At 45.3% G+C, this 22,379-nt stretch overlaps 1 protein-coding gene across 1 annotated transcript; it reads right to left on the bottom strand.

The window, feature by feature from the left end:
• Positions 1-217: 217 nt before the first annotated feature.
• pid1 (phosphotyrosine interaction domain containing 1) lies at positions 218-18,616 on the bottom strand. The gene is made up of 3 exons (XM_068745589.1): positions 18,587-18,616; positions 10,156-10,302; positions 218-718 (listed from the first exon to the last, which is right to left on the bottom strand). The coding sequence occupies exons 1-3, from the start codon at positions 18,614-18,616 to the stop codon at positions 218-220; spliced, it is 678 nt and encodes a 225-aa protein (XP_068601690.1).
• Positions 18,617-22,379: the final 3,763 nt, after the last annotated feature.

The raw sequence follows: 22,379 nt of genomic DNA, 5'->3' as shown, positions 1-22,379 counted from the left end.
TGAGTTTTTTTTCATTGATTAACATTTGCTTTACAGTATTTAAAAGCTACTTCATTATCCTGGGCGTGTCGTTAACAGGGTCCATTGATTTGGTTCCAAATTGATAACAGCAAGTGATAGTTAGGCAGAATGAGAGAGAGAGGAGGTAATCTGTCCATCCTTCTGGTGACCCCTCACATTTTTAGGATGGGGATCAGGAGTTTAGGTGAGTTTCAGTTCAACCGTCATCAGGAGTCAAGTCTTCTGGGGTGGACGAGTCCTCGGCGAAGTCGTCCGACGAGCCGCTCTTGTGGATGCGGCCGTCGCTGCGCATGCTGTGGAAAGTCTTGCGGAAAGCCTCCATCATGGAGTGCGCCAGCTTCTTGGCCTCCAGCTTGTTCTCGCACTCCACGGCGTGGCAGTCCATCTGGAAGGACAGGTCGTCGTTGATCTCCCGGTAGATCCAGGCAAACACGTTGGGTCTGATGCTGTGGTCGGCCGTGCAGTAGGCGATCCGCGCCACCTGGTAGGTGTCCATGGTCACCGAGGCCTCGCTGTGGTCATCCAGGTGGTGAAGGCGCACCTGGAAAGGTCGGATCTCCAGCAGAGAGTTGCCCACGGAAAGGGTTCCCTGTTGCTGGGCGAGAGCACGACTCTCCACCAGACCCACCACTGCCGATTCTGTGCAGCCAGACAGAAACTGGGTCCCGGAGATAGTCACCTTGCCCAGGTAGGTCACCTGTACGAAATGAGACACGCAGAGATCCTATTAGATTCATCAACAATAATATACACTCGCCGACTTCAGACAGCAACAATCTGACAACTAGGTCATCTAAGTTGAAGGCAAAAGTCACAAGTAAGCAGGGTTTTTTTTATCTTTCAAAGAAAGCTAACAGCAACTCAAATCATTTTAAGGCAGTTTTCAATATTCAAATATTTTCTGGGAATAAATATAAAACTACTTGAAAACTACCTTCACCACCTGGATGACCATGATGGATAGACTAACAGATGAGGTAAGACAGGAAGCTCCTTGGAATATGGTGTTTGCAGATGACATTGTGATCTGCAGTGACAGCAGGGAGCAGGTACAGGAGGATTTAGAAAAGTGGAGGTATGCGCTAGAAAAGAGAGGAATGAAGGTGAGCAGGAGTAAAACAGAGTATATGTGTGTAAATGAGACGGTCCCAGGGGGTCAGTGAGGTTACAAGGGATAGAGGCAAAGAAGGGAGAGGACTTCAGGTACCTCGGGTCATCAGTGCAGCGTGATGGAGAATGTGGGAAGGAAGAGAAGAATCATGTGCAGGCGGGCTGGAGCGGGTGGAGGAAAGTACCAGGTGTGTTCTGTGATAGGAGAGTGTCAGCGAGGATGAAGGGAAAGGTCTACAAGATAGTGGTGAGGAGAGCCATGATGGACGGCTTAGAGACAGTGTCTCTGAGGAAAAGACAGGAGGCGGAGTTAGAAGTGGCGGAGATGAAGATGCTGAGGTTCTCCTTGGGGGTGACCAGGTTGGATAGGATTAGAAATTAGACAATAACAGGGACAGTGAAGGTCAGATGTTTTGGATATAAGACCAGATAGGCCAGACTTCCATGGTTTGGACATGTCCAGTGGAGAGACGGGGACTATATCTGTAGAAGGATGTTGAGGATGGAACTGCAGAGTGATTTGTTTGCTTCGTTAACCTTAGAACGGAGGCGATTTAATTCTCTCTGGTGGATATGAGAGTCTTTTCTAATATTGTGTATTAGCATGAGAAGAGACAAATAACACCAGGTTGACCCGTGGCTGCAACAACCACCATTAGAATACCATAGTAATGACACGGCATTACAGTAACGTGATGGACTGAGGGGATAGACGGGGATAAGAGCGGAGCGTTAAGGCGTGAACAAAGCCGGAGTTTTCTACGGGAAGCGGGCCAGTTCCAGAGCGGTCCAGGAATAACGGCTGACTTGTGTGGTGTTCTTTACAACTTTATAAAAATACACAGAGGAGGAGCCTGCAATGAGTCCAGTGCTCATAGTTCTCACTCCTGTCTGTGTTTATACTGGGTCTGGGGAATACTTTAAATATGGCAGACTAGCATGTACCGAAAATCTGATAACAGCTATCTTGAACGCAATAATAACTGTAAATACTCAAGCAGAGATGCGTGTTGACGTCTGTATTCACGGCTCAATGGGCATCTGCCCGCCATCAAGACAAAAGCTTGCGTTTTGACATTAAATTATCTTACGAAATGCAACCAAGGTCTTCGCAGTTCTTATGTTTTCTCGTCTGATCACTGAAGGGCTCCGGAAAATGATGCAATGTAGAACTCCAGGTCCCATTTTCATCATCACGTGATCCGACGACTTGTCTTCCTTCGCGGGTTTTGTTTAGTCTGCAACCGACAAGACGACCTGCCCTCATTCTCTGCTATGACTTTGAGTGAATGGGATCTTTCAGCTTGTAAGAACAGTCGGCCAGTCACACCGCTCTAACCTCGCCGTCAGACAGCCAGCAGCGTTAGCCGTAACGCTCCAAAAGCCCAACGGTGGGGACGCATTCAAGAGTGTAACGTTTCGTCTTTCCACATCCTCGTGATGCGGTAGCCTCAAGAAGTTACTTTAATTACAAGAGAATTGGGGAAAAAGAGGAATTTCAACTAGCTAGTAAGAGAAAAATAGCAAACAAAAAAATATAGATATCTTTAGTAAGTCATTATGAGGAAGTATTTTATTTTCACTTCCTGTAATAATGGGTGCTTTTAATACGCAAAACATTTTTTTCAATCAAAGCTTTTTTCTAATCGAATTACTCGATTTAATCGATGAATCTCCGCAGAGAGGAAAAGCGTTAGGAAAATGAATGAATAAACAATCCATTCATCTTTTCCAACGAGGTATTGACTCCTATTTGGACTGATTGACAGGATAAACCTGTGGGATCCTCATAGGATGCTTGAAGCTACAAAAAGAGCTGGGGCATGATGCAAAACGTTCATTAAAACACAAATAGATGTGGAAATTTGTTGAAGCAGACGATTACATCTTCTCATGCCATAGTACTTCCTCAACAAAAAAAAAAAGAGTCTGAAAGCTACAAGAGTAACGGATTCATACTTCAAGATCTAATCGCTTTAGAAACGCATTTTGTCCGCAGACCTTCTTGCCAATTTTGTGAAATGGTGATAAATTTCATTTCTGCAGATAGTGCACATGGAAACAGTAAAGCCCCAAAGACCGACAACAAAACAACTCGTCTGACGCAGAGCCGCAAACCTAAAAAACTCAAGTCTGGCAGACAACAGGAATGCTTGCCCACTGAATTATCACACACTAAGAAGTGTGTTAAAAATGTTTTGGTCCAGAACCAAAATCTTGGGTTCCTTTGTAGAAACGTCTGCAGTTTCTGAGTGAACACCGAGATAATCAAACTCAGACTGAAAGGACACAGTATTACCTGATACCTGGCACCAGCTGAACACCCAGATTTAGACATCGCCGGTGGCGGCAAACACACACGGACTCTGGACTCCAGCGAATCGCACAAGTGGACAAATTTGCAGCCGACAGCCTTGGTGCGTGAGTTTTATAGATTGTGTTGGCGTCACGCAGTTCCCAGGGTTATGACGGAAATATGAAGAAATATGCTTAATCACATGACTGTAAATTCAGCTGAGGAAGCAGAGCCATTATTCAAACTTCCTCAAACCAGGTCTCCACGCATCAGCTCTGGATCAATCCATCAGTCGAAGACCAGAAAACATCTGCTGTCCTCTGATCCGGACGGACTCTTCTCCAGCATCCCACCGCTGACGGGCTTAAATCATCTCAGAGACCTCCCTTTGTTTCAACTCGCCATGTGTTTCTCCTCCATCCCTCCCCTGTCTCCATCTATTTCCTATCAACTGTATCCCCTCCCCTCTATCCTCACATCCCCTCTGCTGTCCCGCGGTCCCTTCTAAAAGCTAAATCTAACCAGTTCAATGCCGTCAGACTGAAAATATTGATTCCATATGAAGCAGCGGAGACGTGAATAAAGATCGGATGCAGGAATGAAGGCCTGCATGGGAGGAATGTGGCGAGGAGGGTGGGAGCAGACTGACAGGCTGAGGGATGAAGAAGAAAGTCGAAAACAGTGTCCAGCAGATTGCCGTTTAAATGTGCACAGTACGGGCACGCGACAGACAAATCAAAGGCACTAAGAGGACGGTGAGGGGGCGCTGTGGTTAAGCATTTGCATATGTGCCGAGGCATCAAAGACCCCAAGATCGAGTGGACTCTACTCCTGCATTTTAAGACTTCTGACAGACGTGCAACGCAGAATGCGAAGGTCACATGACCGACAGAGACCGGCAAACTCATCAGCAGTCTCGCTAGCTCGTCCAATTAAGTGCCTGGTAACTTAGCTTAGCTTAAAGATGGCCAATGGGAATGCATTTAGTACGGCACTGTCCAAAAACAACAAAATATTGAGTTACAAGTGGATACTGCCAGATTTTTAAGGGGGGCACAGGGTCAAAAGGGGGTCACTTCTCTAGGTCCTGGTGTATTTCTTCATTATAAATGATGTTTCTTTCCACGTTTAAAACAGTGCAGAAGACTCTATAAAGCAAACTGTAGCACATGCACGCCAACAAAGTCCCCCTGCCACCGCTGCCTTGTAAAGAAATGGCAATAACAGCGGTTTCTGTGTTTAGTGAGAGAAAACACAAACAGATTTGAACATTTATCATTTCTTTGACAAATGACTGGATGCAAATCAAACAATGCCTGAAAAACCGCATTTATGCAATAACAAAAGGAAGCGGTCGGAAGAAAACAATTGTAAACAGATTGACAGAAAAAGTGATGGAAAGTAAAATGCATGCGAGCAAAAGTTGCATGAAAGTGAAGGAGGCACAGAGGGAAACAGGAAAAACATCCGCAGACCCGCAAGAGAGCCGTTGGGAAGAGAGACGGGAACATCCTGGACCGCTCACACACAGCATGACACACACTGTCAACGTGTGCGTGTGCGTGTGTGAGTAAGACTGTAAGAATGTGTAAGCTCACAGGCACGCATCTGTGCACAAAAGGTGTAGAGCCGAGTTCAGCTGCCGCCGCTGGAGTTGCAGCTGTTTCAGCGATCAGCATGGAATAGAGGATGAGACGAGGAGGTATGGGAAAAGGTGGAGGAAGAGAAGATACCTGTTCCGACAGGGGGGGGGGGCAATGTGGCGAGAAAGAAGAATACAACAGGAAGGGCTGGAGGCAGAACAAGTGGTGGTAGAGTGGGATCAGGTCTGGGAACGTTTCACCATTAGGCACCAGCACTGGCATCCGATCGTCATGAACGCACATCTAGAAAGTTTTATTGGAACCCGTCGAGATGTTTCGCTAAAAAAACAAACTCAGAATAATTAATGCTCGAGTTCAGCGGCGAGAACGCAAAGGTTTATACGTCAACTGTAAGATGTCCTTGTTCCATATTAGGGCTGATTTTCAGTTGTTTTATTTAATATGTCTAACTACAACAGCCACAGCCATGACTAAACAGAAAAACACATGCGCAATTTACAGATGCAAAGCATCAGTTACAGGTGAAAAGAAAAGAAAGGATGCGACCGAATAGCCACTGGAAAAGAGGAGAAAGCTAAACCAGAAAGCACGAGGGCGACATTTGCAGGGATGCACGTAAAATATGTGGTCTAGATTTCAAAGACGCGTTTTCAGCATCATTTGCGGCCGGTAATATTTCTCAAGAGTCCCTTCGCCTCCATGCGGACCATCTAAATACAAGGAAACCGCCTGCAATATAACGTTATTGATTTAACGCCGCAAATATTCCGTCCTGTAAAGTCCAGACTGTGAATCCTGCGTAAACACCGTACGGTGTGTTGTCCAGCTAACCCACAGCGGCGTTCGCCCCGCCGCCCCTGGGTCTGCATGCAGCATTCCTCAGGAGGTTGTTAACATTCCTCTAAACGTATTGAATCAGCACAGTACAGCTGGCTCCGCTTGCCGTGGCATGCAGAGATGGATGAGGGTGTTTAGAAAGAAAAGCTGCTATGTGTATTTGCTTGTTTGTGTTGGGTTTTGGGGACGATGCTCTGAGTCCTGTCTGCAGGAGCGTGCGCGTCGGCGCGAGCGCCGGTCCGAAACAGAGTCCGAGTGTTTCAAACGTAAGTCGAGACAGGAGCTCCTCAGTCTACATGAAAGAAGCTTTCACATTCCCATCCCGTTCCAAGCAGCCTGCTATAGGTTCGGATTCGCCAGCTGCAACGGTGGCAGCATATAGTTTGTCTGAGGTGGAGGCATTGAGAACGCACCGTGGGCGATGTGGGAGCAGAGTGGGAGCAGAGTGGGATCTGCAGATCTGAGGGAACTCCTGAAACGATGCCTCGTCTGCAGCAACGGCGCCAGCAGGAATACGCTAGATACCGTGGCCCTTTCAGCGCCTCTGCCCCCCCCCCCCAGCCTCCATATTTCTGCTTTACGTTCTGCTTCCATAACAATAACCAACATAAATAACCTGGAAACATTAACGACTATCCGGCACCGAGCTTTAGCACTTCTCCTCTTTGCATATCATCTGTCCAACGGCAAAGCGTCCGCTATCAACCGATTGCATCACTCTGGAAGAACTTCACATAAAACTGAAGACTTACGTCAAAATAAAGTTGGAATCTTGCTTGGAAAAAGTCATAATATTATGAGAATAGTCAAATTCAATATTGTGAAAATCCAGAAATAATGAGAACAATTCAAAAATATTACAATTTTAAGAACTATGCAATCTTTTGGCGTATTATAACGCGAGTGACTGCTTTTCGCCTTCTCCTTTTTCGTGTCCGATTCCCCCCCTCGTGGAACCCGGTGAAGCCCCCCCCCCCCCCCCCCCCCGACACAAAGGCTGCATCAGAAGAGACAGCCTGATCCAGCAGGGCGCTGGCACCGCTGCTTATCACATCAGAGGATGATAATCGCTGCGTGTTCTCTTGGAGAAGACGGAACGGTCCGTCAGTGACATCAGAATATAAATTGCAGCGAGACAGAACGTTTGACAGATTAGACAGAGGCCGGTCAGAACAGTTCACTCCGACCCGACGGTGTCGATGACGTCAGCGTGGGAGAATCACCATAAGCGCTTCGTTTCTCCGTTTACTCAGGGGTGAAATTATGCCCAGAGGGGGCAAACCTTCTGCTCTTCACGCTCCCAACCAGGGCCCCCAAAACTAAAGCTAAATGGAATTCAGTCGCCGCTAATTGTATTACAGCAATTAGTCTAATGACTTTCAATCCCACCTTAAAGGCAAGATATGCTGGATATTCTTTTCATCTTTCAACCCCCCCGGTGCAATGAACCGATACCAACAGAGCTTTAAAACGAAACGTCTGACTTTTAAACAGCAGCATAATAAAATTTAAATGGACACGGACCCCATTCATTCATTCAGTCACCCAATTCATTCAACTTAAAATGAGATTATGACTGAGACATCACTTTTATCTCTCCATTCTAACGCTTATTGCTTTGGTTTTAGCCTTTTAATGTTTTTCAATTTGTTTGAATGCTTAATTTCAGTTCATGAGATTTCTGAATAAGATTAATATGCATGAATATAATATATGATAGCGCTAGGCTTTTTTTAATTCCTTTATATCTTGACATTTACTCAGAAGGTTTGTGTTGAAAGACAACCCTCCAGTTCGACCAGAGACATCCTGTCTTCTCGCTGACATCTGGTTTTCTTCCGTTCCTTATCTCAGTGTGGTTTAGAGATGGGTAATCTGTTTATCTGACGTATCACCGTCTGCTCTTTTGACCCAGAAGATGCGACACCTGCTCTCTCGTAATTCTTGGTCTGATGGGTTTGAACTTTTTCCCTTCCTTTTCTAAGAAAGTTCAAGTGTGGATTTACAAACTCTGCCTTTCTCAATTGATTTATATCATTCTGTGACATTTTTATGAACCGAGAATTTGCTTCAGGTGTTTTTTTTTAGCTTTTCATTTCCTTTTTCTAATTATCCATTTGTTAAGAGTACATTTTGTGCACTATTGACTTTCTCTTTTTATTATTAAAAACATAATCTTGATTTTTTTTTCTCTCTCTTTTTGATCACTGCATAAAAACTCATTTATAAGAGTTATTGTTGAAAAGCACTCCGTTTCTCCCTCCCTCCTGGTCCGTGGGCAGACCCGTGAGGAGGAGACGTTTTGAACAGTCGACTTTGTTTGATCGACTTTGTGCTAAGGACGAGACCTAATTCCTGTTGGAGCAGAAGGCAGGTGGCTTGGAGTATAAACATAAAGGTTTGAGAACAGGGGCCGGAGCGGAGGACATACCGGGCACTCTGCCGCGGAAGCTGAGGTTCCCTGAACCTCTAACTCCCAGCGGACTCTTTCCACAATCTACAAGGGGCCATCAATCCCTCAGAAAGGCCAGGCTCTAGCCCCTCAAGCTGAGGACGCACAACTCCACAGTAATTTCACCGTCGGCACGTCCGATTGTGGAGCTGATAAGGATATGGAGTACACTGAATAAGCTTTTTTTTTTAACGTGGAGTGGTTTGCTTTGAGAGGAGCAGGCCGATGAGAGACGGTCTTTCATCCTCGCAAGCCGTTAGCTCTGGCAGGCGGACGGCAGCCCTCGACCCGCCTTCCGAGCCCGCCTGCAAACCGGGAGCTCGGAGAGAAAAGAGCGAAGGAGAAAGTGGTGACAAATGAAAGAGGGGAGGGGGAGTTGGGGTTATATAACATTCCACAGGGATAATAAATGCTATTGGATGGAGTGGTTGCGTATAAAGAGCCGTGCAGGACGGCTGGCACCGCATGTATAAAGACCATTGTTTCCTCGGGTTTGTCGCGTGAAAGGAAATCAAGTCTTGGAGCAGGTGGGCAGACGGGTATGCAGACAGGCAGGTGGTGAGTCAGACAGGTATGCAGACAGGCAGGTGGTGAGTCAGACAGGAAGCCGCTCATGCCAACAGGCGCAAGAAAATGGGGTCGTAGACAGGTGAGGGAAATTTTGTGTGGCTGGTGTTTCATCAAAAGGTTTTAACCGCGGTTGTGGCGTTGTATTGATCAGTGATTGGCTGCTCAGATCCAGATCAGACAGAGGCATCCCTCTGGATTAATAAAGAGGTGCGTCTGATTTCTTTGAAGCGGTACGTATCTGGGCAGCAGCCCGCTGCGACGATGGAAGCTTTCGCTTTTAAAAAGCTGCTGAAACTGAGTAATACCGTCACCTTTATCTCAAGAGAGATAAAGCAGAACGTTTATTGAACGGGATGACAGTCAGAGGAACAGCAGCTCTGGATGGAGAGGCGACACTGTAAGAGTGGCCGGGACCTGGCTATGTAGATTTAGTGATACTTATTGGATATCAATACATCTACATACTGAATCTTTCAGAGACACAAAGATGAGACAAAAGCTTTGATTTGATTTTGAGTCCATGAGACTCGTCTTTGTCTGCGTCTTCCCCGGCCAGACGGAACAGATCGGCTCTGCCAGTAAAAAAGTCGGGTTGGACTTTCGCTTCTTGTTCAACTTACGGAGTTTTAAGGAACTCGTCACTTTTGCTCTCGGCCACATTTCGTCTTCACGATCATTTACAAAGCAAAACAAGAAGTTGCTTAATTTCAATAAGAAGGTCGTCATCGGACAAGAAATCTAACTCACTTATACCAGAGAAACGTTCAACATGCTAAACCACGGCGACGGCGTGGCACGAGGCGGGCAGACTCACACAGACGCTCGGTTGGACATGTTATGTGTAATAACAAAGCATGACAGTTATTTCAATCTGTAGCCCCCCCCCCCCCCTCCCCCGTGTCTCTTTTCTGTTTGGAGGACAGAGCAAAAAAGAATGGGCCACGAGTCAAACGGCTCATTGGATCAAAGCGAGGCCGAATCCGCCGCCAAGCAGAACCGGGGAGGAGGAAACACAAACCAGAACACACACATAAACACACACAGGTGTCGGCACAACACACATTTCATATTAATTATTCAAGGATGTGATTCAGGCACAAAAATGTCCAGAACTCTCTGCGGGTTGGTGGTGGAAATAAATTAAACGTGTCCAAATGGAAAAAAAAGAGTGAAAGAGTTGGATTACGGCTCCGTTTGCCCCGATATTGAATCCGCGGTGAGGAGGAGGAGGAGCTTCAGGGATTATCGGCTTCACGTCATCCTACCTTGTATCCGACGTGGGTCCTGCCCTTTGCGAGCGGCGTGGCGGAGCAGAGCTCGATGGCCTCGGGTTCGTGAAAGATCACCGTGGGCAACGGCTCCTTCCTCAGCGTCAGCACATTTAGCTTGGTCTTCAGCATGGTCTGGAAGTGCTGATGGGGGGGGGGGATAGATGTACCAGTGAGCTGCATGTGTCGAGGTTAGCATTTAGCTAGCATGTTTGTGGTTTTCAATATTCACATGCTTGCTTGCATGCACACACACACACACACACAGAAAATAAATATCAGTGTTGAAAACTGGGGATGAAGGCTGGAAGCGAGGCGTTTGTTCTGCTGAAATTGGAACGTGAGGAGCGGATGAACGGAGCTCCGCTGCACAGAACCACGCCGTGGATAGGGGACCGAGGAAGTTCTGGGCTTCCACAAAAAACAGTCAAGACAAGACTGATTAGCCAAACTTGCTGCTTTGTGCATCTGCAGGCCTCCTCTATTAATAAAAAGCCCTTCTCACACATCAACTTGATGAATTACACGCCTGCAGCCGTTTGCATTTAAATAATTTTACTATCAGAATCTTTTTAATCTGTTTCTCTGTAGTTCTGTCGCCACACGAGTTTGAAAAGCTTTGTTAAAGTCTGTGCAATATGTTTAACCAGCAACGGCGGCCTGAAGGGACAACAAGTTGAGGAACTGAAACTGGAATCTCAACATTTTCTCTCTGATCGGCACAAAATCTTGTCCAAGGATATTTAAAAAAATTAATAAATAGATGCTTTGGGGTCTCTGTAGAAGAACTACGAGGCAAAAACAACCCTGTGTGATTTGGTAGCAGCCTGATCTTTCCAAAGATGTTGGACATTTCCCAAGCAGGTTGTCCAAGAAGACTGTAGATGTTTTCCAGCAATGAAATGAATCGAGTTTGATCGGAAACTTCTGCCGTCGTTTGGACCGCTCCAGCCTCGGAGAACCGTTTTTTATTATGAATCCCTTTGCTGTCGGGAACATCGCCACTTTTTCACGGGAGGCTACACAGATCGGTAAGCGGGGCAAAAACTGGATCTCCACAAATGGAATTTATTGATCCGTGGGGGGGGACTGAACTGAACTGCCAAAAAGCACGAGTCCCCTTTATAGGAATGCACCGGTTCAGATTCCAGCACGGGGACTTTCTGTGTTGACTTTCTTGACCTTTTTTGCAATCGAAGATCCCGTCTTTGACTGTTACCCCTGTCTGGACGAGATGCTGGCAATAACAGAGTCATCCAGTCAGAGGATCTTTACACGATTGGCCACTGCTCTTTACACATTACTTCTTCCATTCACTTTTTCGTTCCACTGCTCTGTCATTTCACAGCTGTTTTCAATGTCGGACCTAAAAAATTTCCATTTTTAAATGCAACCGGCACTGAAAACAGACCAACCTGCCAACGGAGGCTCTCGCATCAATCTCTAGTGTTTGTTTGGTTTCTGAAGCCAAGTAGACAAATCCTCAAATCAACTTCAAGATGTCGGCTTGGAGTCCAGTTTCTAAAGTCTACACCACTGCATCAAATAGCGGCGTATAAATATCTGTGACAGTAAAAAAAATACATATATGCAATAAAATGTTACTATTTCAAGGTTAGTCATAATATAAGCTGTTTTATTGGATTTTTAATATACTACATTTTAGGATCCTACTTGTATGATTGGTGAAATAATTAATAAATGCACACAACTAAACTAACATGTCGTTTTAGGCTAATTAAGGAGCATCAGCTACGATGCTCTCCGACAGTACAACACGCAGCTTGTGGGAGCAGAAACGGAGGAACCGCTGGAGGCCTCAAACGCCTCAAGTGAATTTTAAATAGAATAAAGATGGAGGGGAGGGGGGGGGGGGGTGTCAAAAAGAGGAAGATGAGGCAAGACAAAAACAAGGAGCAGATGAAGGAGAGAAGCAAGATGGAGTTGTGAAAGTAAAGCCACATGTGTGTAAATGCTCGTTGACCTCCGCGTCAGCGCTTTACAGCTTCCTGACAGCGGCTTGCATTCCTGCGGTTGGCCCCGCTACGGAGGGAGGCGGGAGCGGAGGAGTTTGGAGCACTCCCCGACTCCTTCACCCCCCCACCAGGAGAAAAAGACCTGAGCTGGGGGGCCGCTGGAGGAGCAACACTGGAATTTTCTTCATAATATTTTCACTGGGTTTTTTTTTATGTGGGGGGGGGGTTATTAGCTTTCTCATCGAATCGCTGCTGTTATTGATTCTATTTCTGACTTTGACGGGAAACCCAGGCAGGTTTTCTGTCTCCATCATCGAGACGTGGCGGTTTGGGTGTCGTGTCTGTGTCGGTTCTGATCGTGGTTTGGGTGGGTTTTAAAGCCGGGCTACAAGACAAAGGTCCCGTCTGTGCTTCAGATGTAATTGCGAAGAAAGGCTGCCGTCACGAGATAACCGCAAATTTTAATTTGTAGCCTTGTTTTCGGGATTAGAATAACAATCTTTGTTTCGAGCGTGACGTATGAGCAATCCATCTTCATAATAAACTTCATGCGTATAATAGAATGCAAATGTCTGACTCCACATGCTGAATATTTATACATGACTGACGCTCAAATAAACTCTTTGTTGTAATTTTCCTTGACATTTTTCTCTTCTCCCAGAGTATCCATAATACAGCAGGTTCATTATTGAAGGGGCTAATTTCTTTTAAGTGTTAATGATCAACACATCGCCAGCATCTATTGTGCTGCATCAACCAACAACATCGGTCAACTGGAGAGAACATTTCCGACCTCGACAAAGCACTGCATTCCGTCGGTTAGCCTCCAGCAGTACAGGGTAGGGTACCGCTTTGGATATACACAGACAAAACCGGGGGGGGGGGGGTAATATCTGCATTACAAATGTTTAAATCTAGGAAAGCACTCGGAGAATTGAGTCAACCTTCCATCAAGCAGGCCGGCTTCAGAGAGCGTCTCGGTGCGGTTTGCCGCCTGCTGCGACGAGCTTAACAGGCAACACGTGGCAAGTTAAAGTTCTGTTCCTTTGAGGAAGCGTTCTAACAGGAGAGAGGTTCTAGGGTCAATCTCATGGTTAGAGAGCCAGGGTTGAAAGCAGACCCCCACCACGCCTACTGACAGCAAGGGTTACCGGGACGTGATTATGACAGTAGAAAGCCGGACATCATGTGAAGACACCATCAGAGGTGGATAGACGCTCTGTGTCTGAAAGGCACGATAAACTGGATTTTTATTTGTTTGGAGACCGTTTTAAATTTCATTCCTTAACCTCCGCAGAGCAGCTCATTTACACCGTCCACACGGTGATCTGGATCATCACCAAAAGGTTCTAAATTGTTCTTGGTGTCTTTACTGCACCAACCATGAAAAGTAAAAGTGAATCGGAGTTGATGTTTATTTTTAACAGATTTAGAATCCGTAAATGAGGTTTTCAATGTTAAAATGTCTATAAACCTTTTGAGTTATCTTGCCAACAGACGGTGGGACGGATGGAGAGACAAAAAAAACCGCCGGCGATTACATAACCTTGGCGGAGGTTAAAATAGGAGCCCAACACAGATTTGCATGAGCTAACCCCAGAACGGGGTGTCGTAGGTCCGTCGGGGGGCTGCAGGACATGGCTGTCGTGGGGTCTGGAACTCGTACAACTCAACTAGTTGACTCGATAGACAGCAGACGTGACCCCCGATTAATCCGTGAGGTCCAACGTCTCTTGCATTCCATCTTAACGGAACAGAGACCTAGAATTGCTAACATTCGTCATGCTGTTAAGACATTACATTTCTCTGCAAATTTAGATACTATGGTTGCACAAGCCTGGAAAAAAATAATGACAACCATGTGTGTGCGTGATAAAATGTGCAATGCAAAAGAAGAATGAATGAAAGAAGGAACCATTCTTTCTACACGTGTGTTTGTTTAAGATTTGACCCACGATCCCACAGTTCAATTCACTTGGTGAAGAAGCCACGTGTGCGTGTGAAATAGCCACATGGCAGGCAAAGCAAATGAAGACGCCCCTTTAACGGTAGCGGTCTCCTTGTGTATTTGTTTGCTGGAGCATCGCCACCTTCCTGGGACACAAGTCTGTGAACATCCCGTCATCCAAGCGTTCGCGCAACCTTGACCTTGTGCTCGAGACAATAACAGGAGGCAGCCTTGAGAACAGGTTCATATTGTAGCGCGATTGGCCAAGACCTCCGCAGGATCATATTAAAGCAAGAACAGAATATGTTGTTGACAAAACTCAAAACCAATACCACCCATCCCACAAAGATCTTTTGTGAATTTGAATGTTGAGTCTGGGTTGTTTTTTTTTCACCCTCCGGTCATGACATTTCCAGTAAGTCAGCAGCACAGAGGCCGGGGTTACAAATAAACTGGATGCTCCTCTAGATGGGTCCGGCTGGCCCAACAAACACACTCAGTTCCTTTACTGTGAACAAACCTCGCATCAGTCTGGACTGGCAACCATCTCCATCCTGTTTGTGCCTCAGATGCCATTAATAAGCACAAACACATCCTTCCCTCCAGGTCCACAGGTCCACAGGTGGAGGAGGAGGAGGAGCCGGAGGTTCACCCACCGGGCCAGGCATTTACCACCATGAGCTAAAAGCGGGACGCAGCCCTCCGTTTCTTTACACGGTAAGGATCAAGAAATTCAACTTTCTAAGCTCTTCCCTCGGTGTGTTTACAGACTCCCCGTCTGATCCTGGGACAGTTTACAAGAGGAAATGTGTCTGAACGGGCTCAACCCAGAGTGGGCTGTGGGAGGTCCCTACGCAGAGAAAGACCCGTGTCATTTCAGCCATGATTGGAGCCCGAGGGCACGTGGGCGGGAGACGGGCACTGATCGGATGTTGTCATTGGTGGGTTACTGCTTACAGGAGGAAGTGGGCACTAACCTCAGATCCTGGGGGTGGCAATCTCTGTCTGGCAATAAAAAAAAAAAACATCTAGAAGTCTTTCATGTAAACAATGAACCCACAGCAACGTCTTTAATGAACTACACAGAGCAGGGCAAAGGAAAAAGAGCTAATGACAAAAAAGGAAAGACAGGCCACTGTCACGAACAGACAATTTAAATTTAAAAATAAAAAATTAGAACGACAATACTAACAATAAAACATTATTATTTTATCTTTTTTACAGTATAATACCGTATATTTTTTTTATTCAGAAACAGCCATAGGCTAGTTGACCCACGACAGGGTAGGACTGCCAAAGAGCAGCTAATAGATCGCTAAAGCTAACAACAACAACAACAGCTCTCAAATATATTGACAGACAATGTTCAGTGTCGGATTTATATGACGCTTCCGTTCAAGGCTGGATTACAGAAGCCCTTTAACCAGGAAATGGCCCAATAGTGCGACAATGAAGACCCTAAAGGAAGAGAAGGCCAGAGAGGAGGATCTCTGGTAGAGTTCGGATTCAAAGGCAGGTAAGATAAAGAACAAAATCTAAATTAGAGCTGAGACTGCTCTATTCGGACTCATAGGAAGGATGAGACGCTCCGTCAAAGGCAAATCCTTGAATAAGTTCTAACTGCCGCTGACAGGAGACGATGCCCATTCATCAAATACCAAGAGCCAAACCAGTCAACCCAGAGGCAAATGTGCACTGGCTAATAAAACAACGCGTCAAAGGAGGGGTGGGAACCGTGTGCCGTGTCTACCCGTCGATTTCTTTAGCCACCAAAACCATAGACTCAACAACATAGCTGTGGCCTCAAAGCAACCTCAGACAGACAGACAGAAACTACATAAAAGGAGACGAGCCGGTAACAACTGAAGCTGCAGACGGCGGCGGGTTGTCACCGACTTTCGAGCTCGCTCAGCTTTTTCCTGCGCTGTCGGGTCTTAATCTGTGCTCGGCGCCGTTTGTCAGCGTCAGAACCATTCAAGTCTCAAACACGGGAAATCATGACTTCAAAAAAAGAGCTGCTGACAGAGCCAACGTGATCTTTGGTGGCCGGAGACGCGGCAAAAAAAAAAAATAAAGGGGGGGAAAGGATGTTGCTATGTGTGTGTGTGTGCTTCACACGCCTGCCAGTTTGGGTCTAGGAAACACAAATTTGCCCCCGGTCCAATGAATATTGTGCAATATATGAATGAATGCATCGGTTATTTGGTTCTTACAATTAAATCAATACATTTCCAGAATAGAAACAAATCAATCATAAAGGAATAGGCTGAAGCAATGCTTATTTTTGCCTATCCTTATTGAACCGACATGGCCTCCGTCTGGGAGAGCAGGGGAACCTGGACATCAGGCGGGGGCCATCAACACACACTTCCGTGCCACAACACCTCATGAGTGGAATTAAAAAGCAGCTCACTTTTGGGGATGCAACTTGCACAATTGTAAGACAAAAAAATGCAGCACTTGTGTTGCTATGGCAACAGAGGGCAGCACAAGTGAGGAATAATATGGACAGATGCCTCAATCACCGGAAAACAACAAAATGGGAGATCACAAACACTAGTGCAGAAACCTGAGCACTTTGGCTCCAGAAAAGAAAATGATTCCCGACTCTAAAGAGGTGAAGAATGTAAATCAGATGATTGGCGAGTTCTACAGCCACTTCTACATTTTACGTTTGGCTTATGATTTAAGCGGTCCTGGCCGTTTACGCGGCCGTGGTCGGCATCAATCACCAGGATCGTTATTTCTCTAAAGGTTTCAGCAACCTGGGCTAATTTTATCCTTCCAAATCCATCAATCATTTAAAATGGCAGCAATCAGTGTGTCACAGTGGAGAGCCAAAGCATGACAAACTCTTTTTACCAACTTCAGGCCACAGATGACTAATGCTGAACTGATGTCACGGTTGGGGAGCGATTCACAACTTGTGATTGGTTATGTCACAGGGAAACTCAAAGATTCCCCCAATAAGACGTGGTCACACGTCAATGATGTCAGAAGACTGACTATAGAAAGTCGGAATTATTAAATCAATGTTGATGTCAACATCACTGGACAAGTTGGAACCTCGTGATTTGCATTTGGAACCATCATCATTTAGTTTGAGTAGTCAATGAAAGACGATTAAATGATGGGATGTCCGTGCATGGATATTTTTATTTGAGGTCATTGTTGTTTTTCTTGACATTGGCAAAATAAATTAAAAATGATATGGACATAACGGAGCAGTACCAGCAGAAACCACGAGGGGCCGTCTAGCCACAACTCAAGCAAGACGAGTAGAACTTTATTTATAGAGCACTTGGGGGAAAAAACGAGCTGACTGACACAAAGTGATGTGCAGTCAAAGCTTAAATAAGTGGAACACAAGAACACGAAATAAAAAAATGGAAAACATAAGTATCGAATAAAAAAGGCAAAAGAGAACCGAGAATATTTCTTCATCTCAACAGCCACCGTTGAGCATCTTCTTTACAACACACTTCATCACAGCCTCCTCCCCTCGGCGACACTTCTGTCTCTTCACCGCCCTCTAGTGGACCGACGGGCGCATCGCCGCATTTCATTGACGGGAGTAAAAATAAATGACTCACAAGCGCTATGAATGAACAAAAGTGCTTTCACTGCGCAGTGGATCCATTCAAATTCATCAATAACTGATCATTAATAGCTTGTTAAATGCTGTCCCGCACATGAAAGGGAGTCCGGGGGGGGGGGGGGGTCATGGTGCGTGTTTATGGGATCATTTGGTAATTCCGCATATATCTATACACAGAAACTCCGTTTTAATCATTCGTGATTTCATCTTCTTGACGCCGGGGCAAAGGAGCGCGGGGGGGGGGTTGTGCAAGTTCACTTGGCAGGCAGGCCGACATCTGGAGAACATTAGGTCTGCAGGAGACATGAAGCCAGGCGCGGTGCGCGGCTTGGGGCCCCCCCACGGATCTAAAACTACGTGTCATTAGCGGCGTCTGGACGCGCAACCACGCAGGTCACCGGCCGGAGTCTCCGTTGTTCAGGAATTTCACACAGGAATGGAGATTACGCATCTCAATGTGGAGGAGAATGGGAGTCACAGCGGGAGGCGGAGGCCTGATTACAGCCAGCGTGTTGGCGTGGAGATCATTTAAAGAATCAATAAATCCGTTTCTATGAACTGCTTGGATTATGTTCATCTTTGAAATTTCATGGGAAAACCTCCAAATGGATGTCAGGAAAAGGAACGCGGCCGCAAATTGTTGCGCTTTGCGTAACGTAAATAGGCACGCTTACGCGCAACGGAGCATCGACCGCGCGCGGAGAAAATAGCCGGAAATGTCCGCTGAAGCCGCGACAACGCGGTTTGTGCCATTTGGGAGTCGATGCGCTGCCGTTTGGGTGAAGGAAAGCCTCCGTCGTCAGGCTTGGAGCCGTGCGCAGCGCGGCGCGGTGCGGCGCGGCGGGTTAACGGTTAGCGCGGATCCATGTCGACGAGAAGCGCCTTTCACAGACACCCACGTCTTACCTGCAGGCGCTCCGACGCTGGTTGCCACATGTTAGCAGAATAAAACGCGCTCCGTGTTTAGACAGCTTGTTCTCTCTGCGTAGTCCGGCTCACATCTGGTCGCTTCCACGGCTTGCCTCCCTGCCCTCTCTCTCTGCTCCGGACTGCTCCGTAATAAAGGATGTGTTGCTCCGCCTTGGTTGTAGTTACCGCACCGACCGGCAGGTGGCGCTACTCCGAGCTGCTCCCTGGCCGGCTGAGCATAAGGGATGCGTTTAGGTGACTCAAGGACGCAGAATGTTGTAAAAAAAAAAAAAAAAAAGATTTCAACAAGATCCTAATAGAAGGATTTAAATTACACAAATTGTGTAATTTAATTATGAAATTATTTAGATTAAAGTCAGGATTCAGAGAATATAGTTGGAATCTTGAGAGATTTCCGATTCAGAATTCAGAATTCTGAATTGGATTTTTCAGAGTTTTGCCTTTATTCTCCAAAAATCCCAATCCTCTTCTGTAAATTGCGAGATGAACTTTTTTTGAACACATTCATCAATTTCTCAGGAGCTAAATAATAGATCTTGATGAAAATAAAAAACTAACATGTTTCGGGGAGTTGATGCCGATCCAAACAAAAATCTGCATCAACCAGGTTTCAGTATTTGGCGGAACCCAGTAGCCATTATCTGGAGGGTTGCAAGAAAAAGCTCATCAACTTCTGAATTGAATCCAGATATAGGGGCAGAAGCAGGAGGTTGATCACTTCTCTATCGGGCTCTTCTTTAGAAATACCTTTCTAGTTCTCACAGGTTGTGCTACTACAAACTTCTACTGATGAATGAGAAGTTTCAGATAAGAGGGGGGGTATCATGAAACTGTTTGAGTTTAATGATCCGTTCAGACTTTTCAGAGTGTTCTTGTTTGTTATAAGGTTAGGCTTTGATTTAATAAAAAGACTCACACTATATTTAATCATAAACACTAAGCATGGAGTGAGAGAGTCACTTGTGTGCTTGTTGAAAACTTCCATGAGACCCTGGAGTTCTTTTCAGAAATCATCCAGATCCAGTTTGTCAGCCAGTAGAGGGATGTAGTTAAAAGGTAAATGGTCATATAAAAAACTTAACATAAATGTCATGGCATTGTTTAAAAAACTCATAACAAAAACTTGGATAGTTAAAATTCCCCATTCTCATAATCCCCAAGCTTCACAAAGGCAGCTAAGAACAAAGTCTATAATGAATTGCTTCATTCATACCCACTCGTTTTATAATCTTATTAAGTTCCAACAACAACAACGTCTTGTCCACCTGATTATGTTTGCGTTGGGATTGGCTTGGTGTGATTGTTTGTTAATAAGTTGGACCTTTTTTTATTGATATTGCAGCGCAGTTAGAGGATCTCGTGTGATCAGGAGAGAGATCTAAAAAAGCATCTGAGAATCCCTGAAATAGAAAACGTGTTACGAGACTTCATAAATTCAGGAAATTCGTGCTAAGCAACATGACTCTGCAGTCGCAGTCTGTATTGAGAGATGTTTACACAGGGAACATCTGGATAAAGCCTGAGGTCAACGAGGGTGTTCACATTAACAACACTCCATAAAAGGTCTTTCCCACGGCTGGTGGTTCAGCTTGGTGGGTATGACCTTGGGACACGGCAGAAAAACAGACGCTACAAGGCATTAGCTTCTTTTTTTTTTCCCATTCCCAGCAAGCATGTGAATATTGACCCATGTTTTAACAACGGTGCTGAAAATGTTTCGCTGCATGTTGGATTTTCCTCGAGTCATCACTAAATTAAGCTAAAGTTTATTTCAACCTCGCATGCTTGTCATAGATGTGGCTGTTGCGGTTCTATGGGTCAGACGAGCTTTGGGAATTTAGGAATCTGGGAAGCAAGAATTTGTGCAATAAACTATACAATAGCGCAAGTTATAGCAGCCTGCCACAGCTTTGCATTTACCATTCCAAAGGAGAAAGCCGCCCACCTGCGAAGGCCACGATCGCTAACTGCACAGAGAGCTACATGCGGTAGAAGCTTCGTTGCTGCCAAAGACATATGGCCTTGTACAAGTAAACTATTTCACTTTATTTAATTCAACAAGAGGAGGAGATGAATCGATACAAAAGAGGAGATGGAAAGAGTAGAAACAGGTCAGTTCCTGCAGTCAAAGAAGGGGAAACATTAGAACAGGATGTGTCCAGTCTTGGAATGTATGATGCACCCACAGATGATACCGATCTCAGAATAAATACAAATTAGTTTTGCAGAAGCTAAGTACACGTGTCATCTAGAGGTCCAAGTTAGTTTTTTTCGCAAGACATCTTTGGAATATTGTCAAAGGATTTGGATGAAATTTAGTATAATGGTGGATCTTTGACTCAAAAAAAGCATGATTAAAGGGTCCGTCACTCCACGAAGTGAAGAAACTCTCCAACGGTCAGAACCGAAGGAGTCCAGCTGCTTCAGCTTCAACCGTCAGGGATTCACCCTGATACACGTAGCAAAGAAAGCAACGTGCAAACAGAACTGGATGTATATCTCTGTGTTTTTAATCAATAACAGCTGTTTTTTCTTTCTGCGCTCACTTTATCAGACGCAAAAAGCGATTGAAACAAGCCCACATTCCTTGCAATCTCGTCAAAGGGGGAAGCAAAAGCAAAGTTAGTGTGACCCGCTGAGTCACAATAACCAGATTGAATGGAAATATGCCAGGTTGGAATAAACCTCAGTAATCATCCAGTGTCATCACTTAGATACCAAGAGGCCTTTAGCGAGGCGTGAGATACCAAGCGAGTAGAGCAGGTTGTGTTCAATTGAAACTTTATTGTTTACTTTGTTCAACATAGATAACAGGTAATCAAGTGATTTCTGTGTTTAAAATGAGAGAAAAAGTATTCTGAGTCTAGTGATAAAACATTGTTTGACCTTGAGAGGAACGGCACAGCTGCACATACAGAGTTTTCCCAACTGGCAGGACACAGAAGCACATTTATCCTGTAGCAGATATCGTCCTCCTTCGTCTCCGCTCTAAAGCCAGCAGGAAGCCACACCAGAGAAGGAACTCTCAGCCACAAGCAACTCAATAAGGTCAATACTAGCAGTGACTTTGTACACTGAAAACCAACTATTGTTCTGTGCATTGAGAAGTATACTTAGCTATTATCCTAAATATCACTGATATACATACAGTAGTATGGTAAAGTAGTCACAGTACTGCAGTAAACTGACTTTCTTCACTATTCATATACGCCATTGAGAAAAGCTGCATGTAAAGAACAGGACAATATGTAAAAGAAAACGTCTGTGACTAGCATTTTATACATGTACGTATACTAACCACAAATTACCCCAAAGGAAGAGAGAAATACAACTGTAGGGAAATAAATAACAATAAAAACAAAACAAAAGAATTAAAACAATGCAGGGAGAACATCAATATAACCATGCGCGTGGTAAGGCAGCCTACTGCAGTTTCTTTTTTTGTAGATATAGAAAAAGATACAGTGAACGCATCAAGAGGGGATGCACCTATTTCTAAAACACCTGTAAGAACTGCTGTCAGTGCTGTTTGCTGAGATTGCACTTTTAGGCTCTTGGGTTGCTGGTAGCCACCAGCAGACAGACAGGCAGGCAGGCAGACAGACAGACAGACGACAGTCTGGTGAAGACTTGAAGTCATAGCTCTTGTACAGCAAAGGTTTACTGGTAGAGTTGCCCATTATTCATAACTTAAGTAATGCAAAGTTGCTCTTATGCTACAATAAAGCCTTATCATGGCAGGAAAATAGATGTATCAAATTCCAGATTT

Source organism: Brachionichthys hirsutus, chromosome 11 (assembly GCF_040956055.1).
Source record: "Brachionichthys hirsutus isolate HB-005 chromosome 11, CSIRO-AGI_Bhir_v1, whole genome shotgun sequence".
Taxonomy (NCBI): domain Eukaryota; kingdom Metazoa; phylum Chordata; class Actinopteri; order Lophiiformes; family Brachionichthyidae; genus Brachionichthys; species Brachionichthys hirsutus.
The sequence above is the reverse complement of the archived record's forward strand: the minus strand, read 5'-3'. Positions and strand labels throughout refer to the sequence as shown.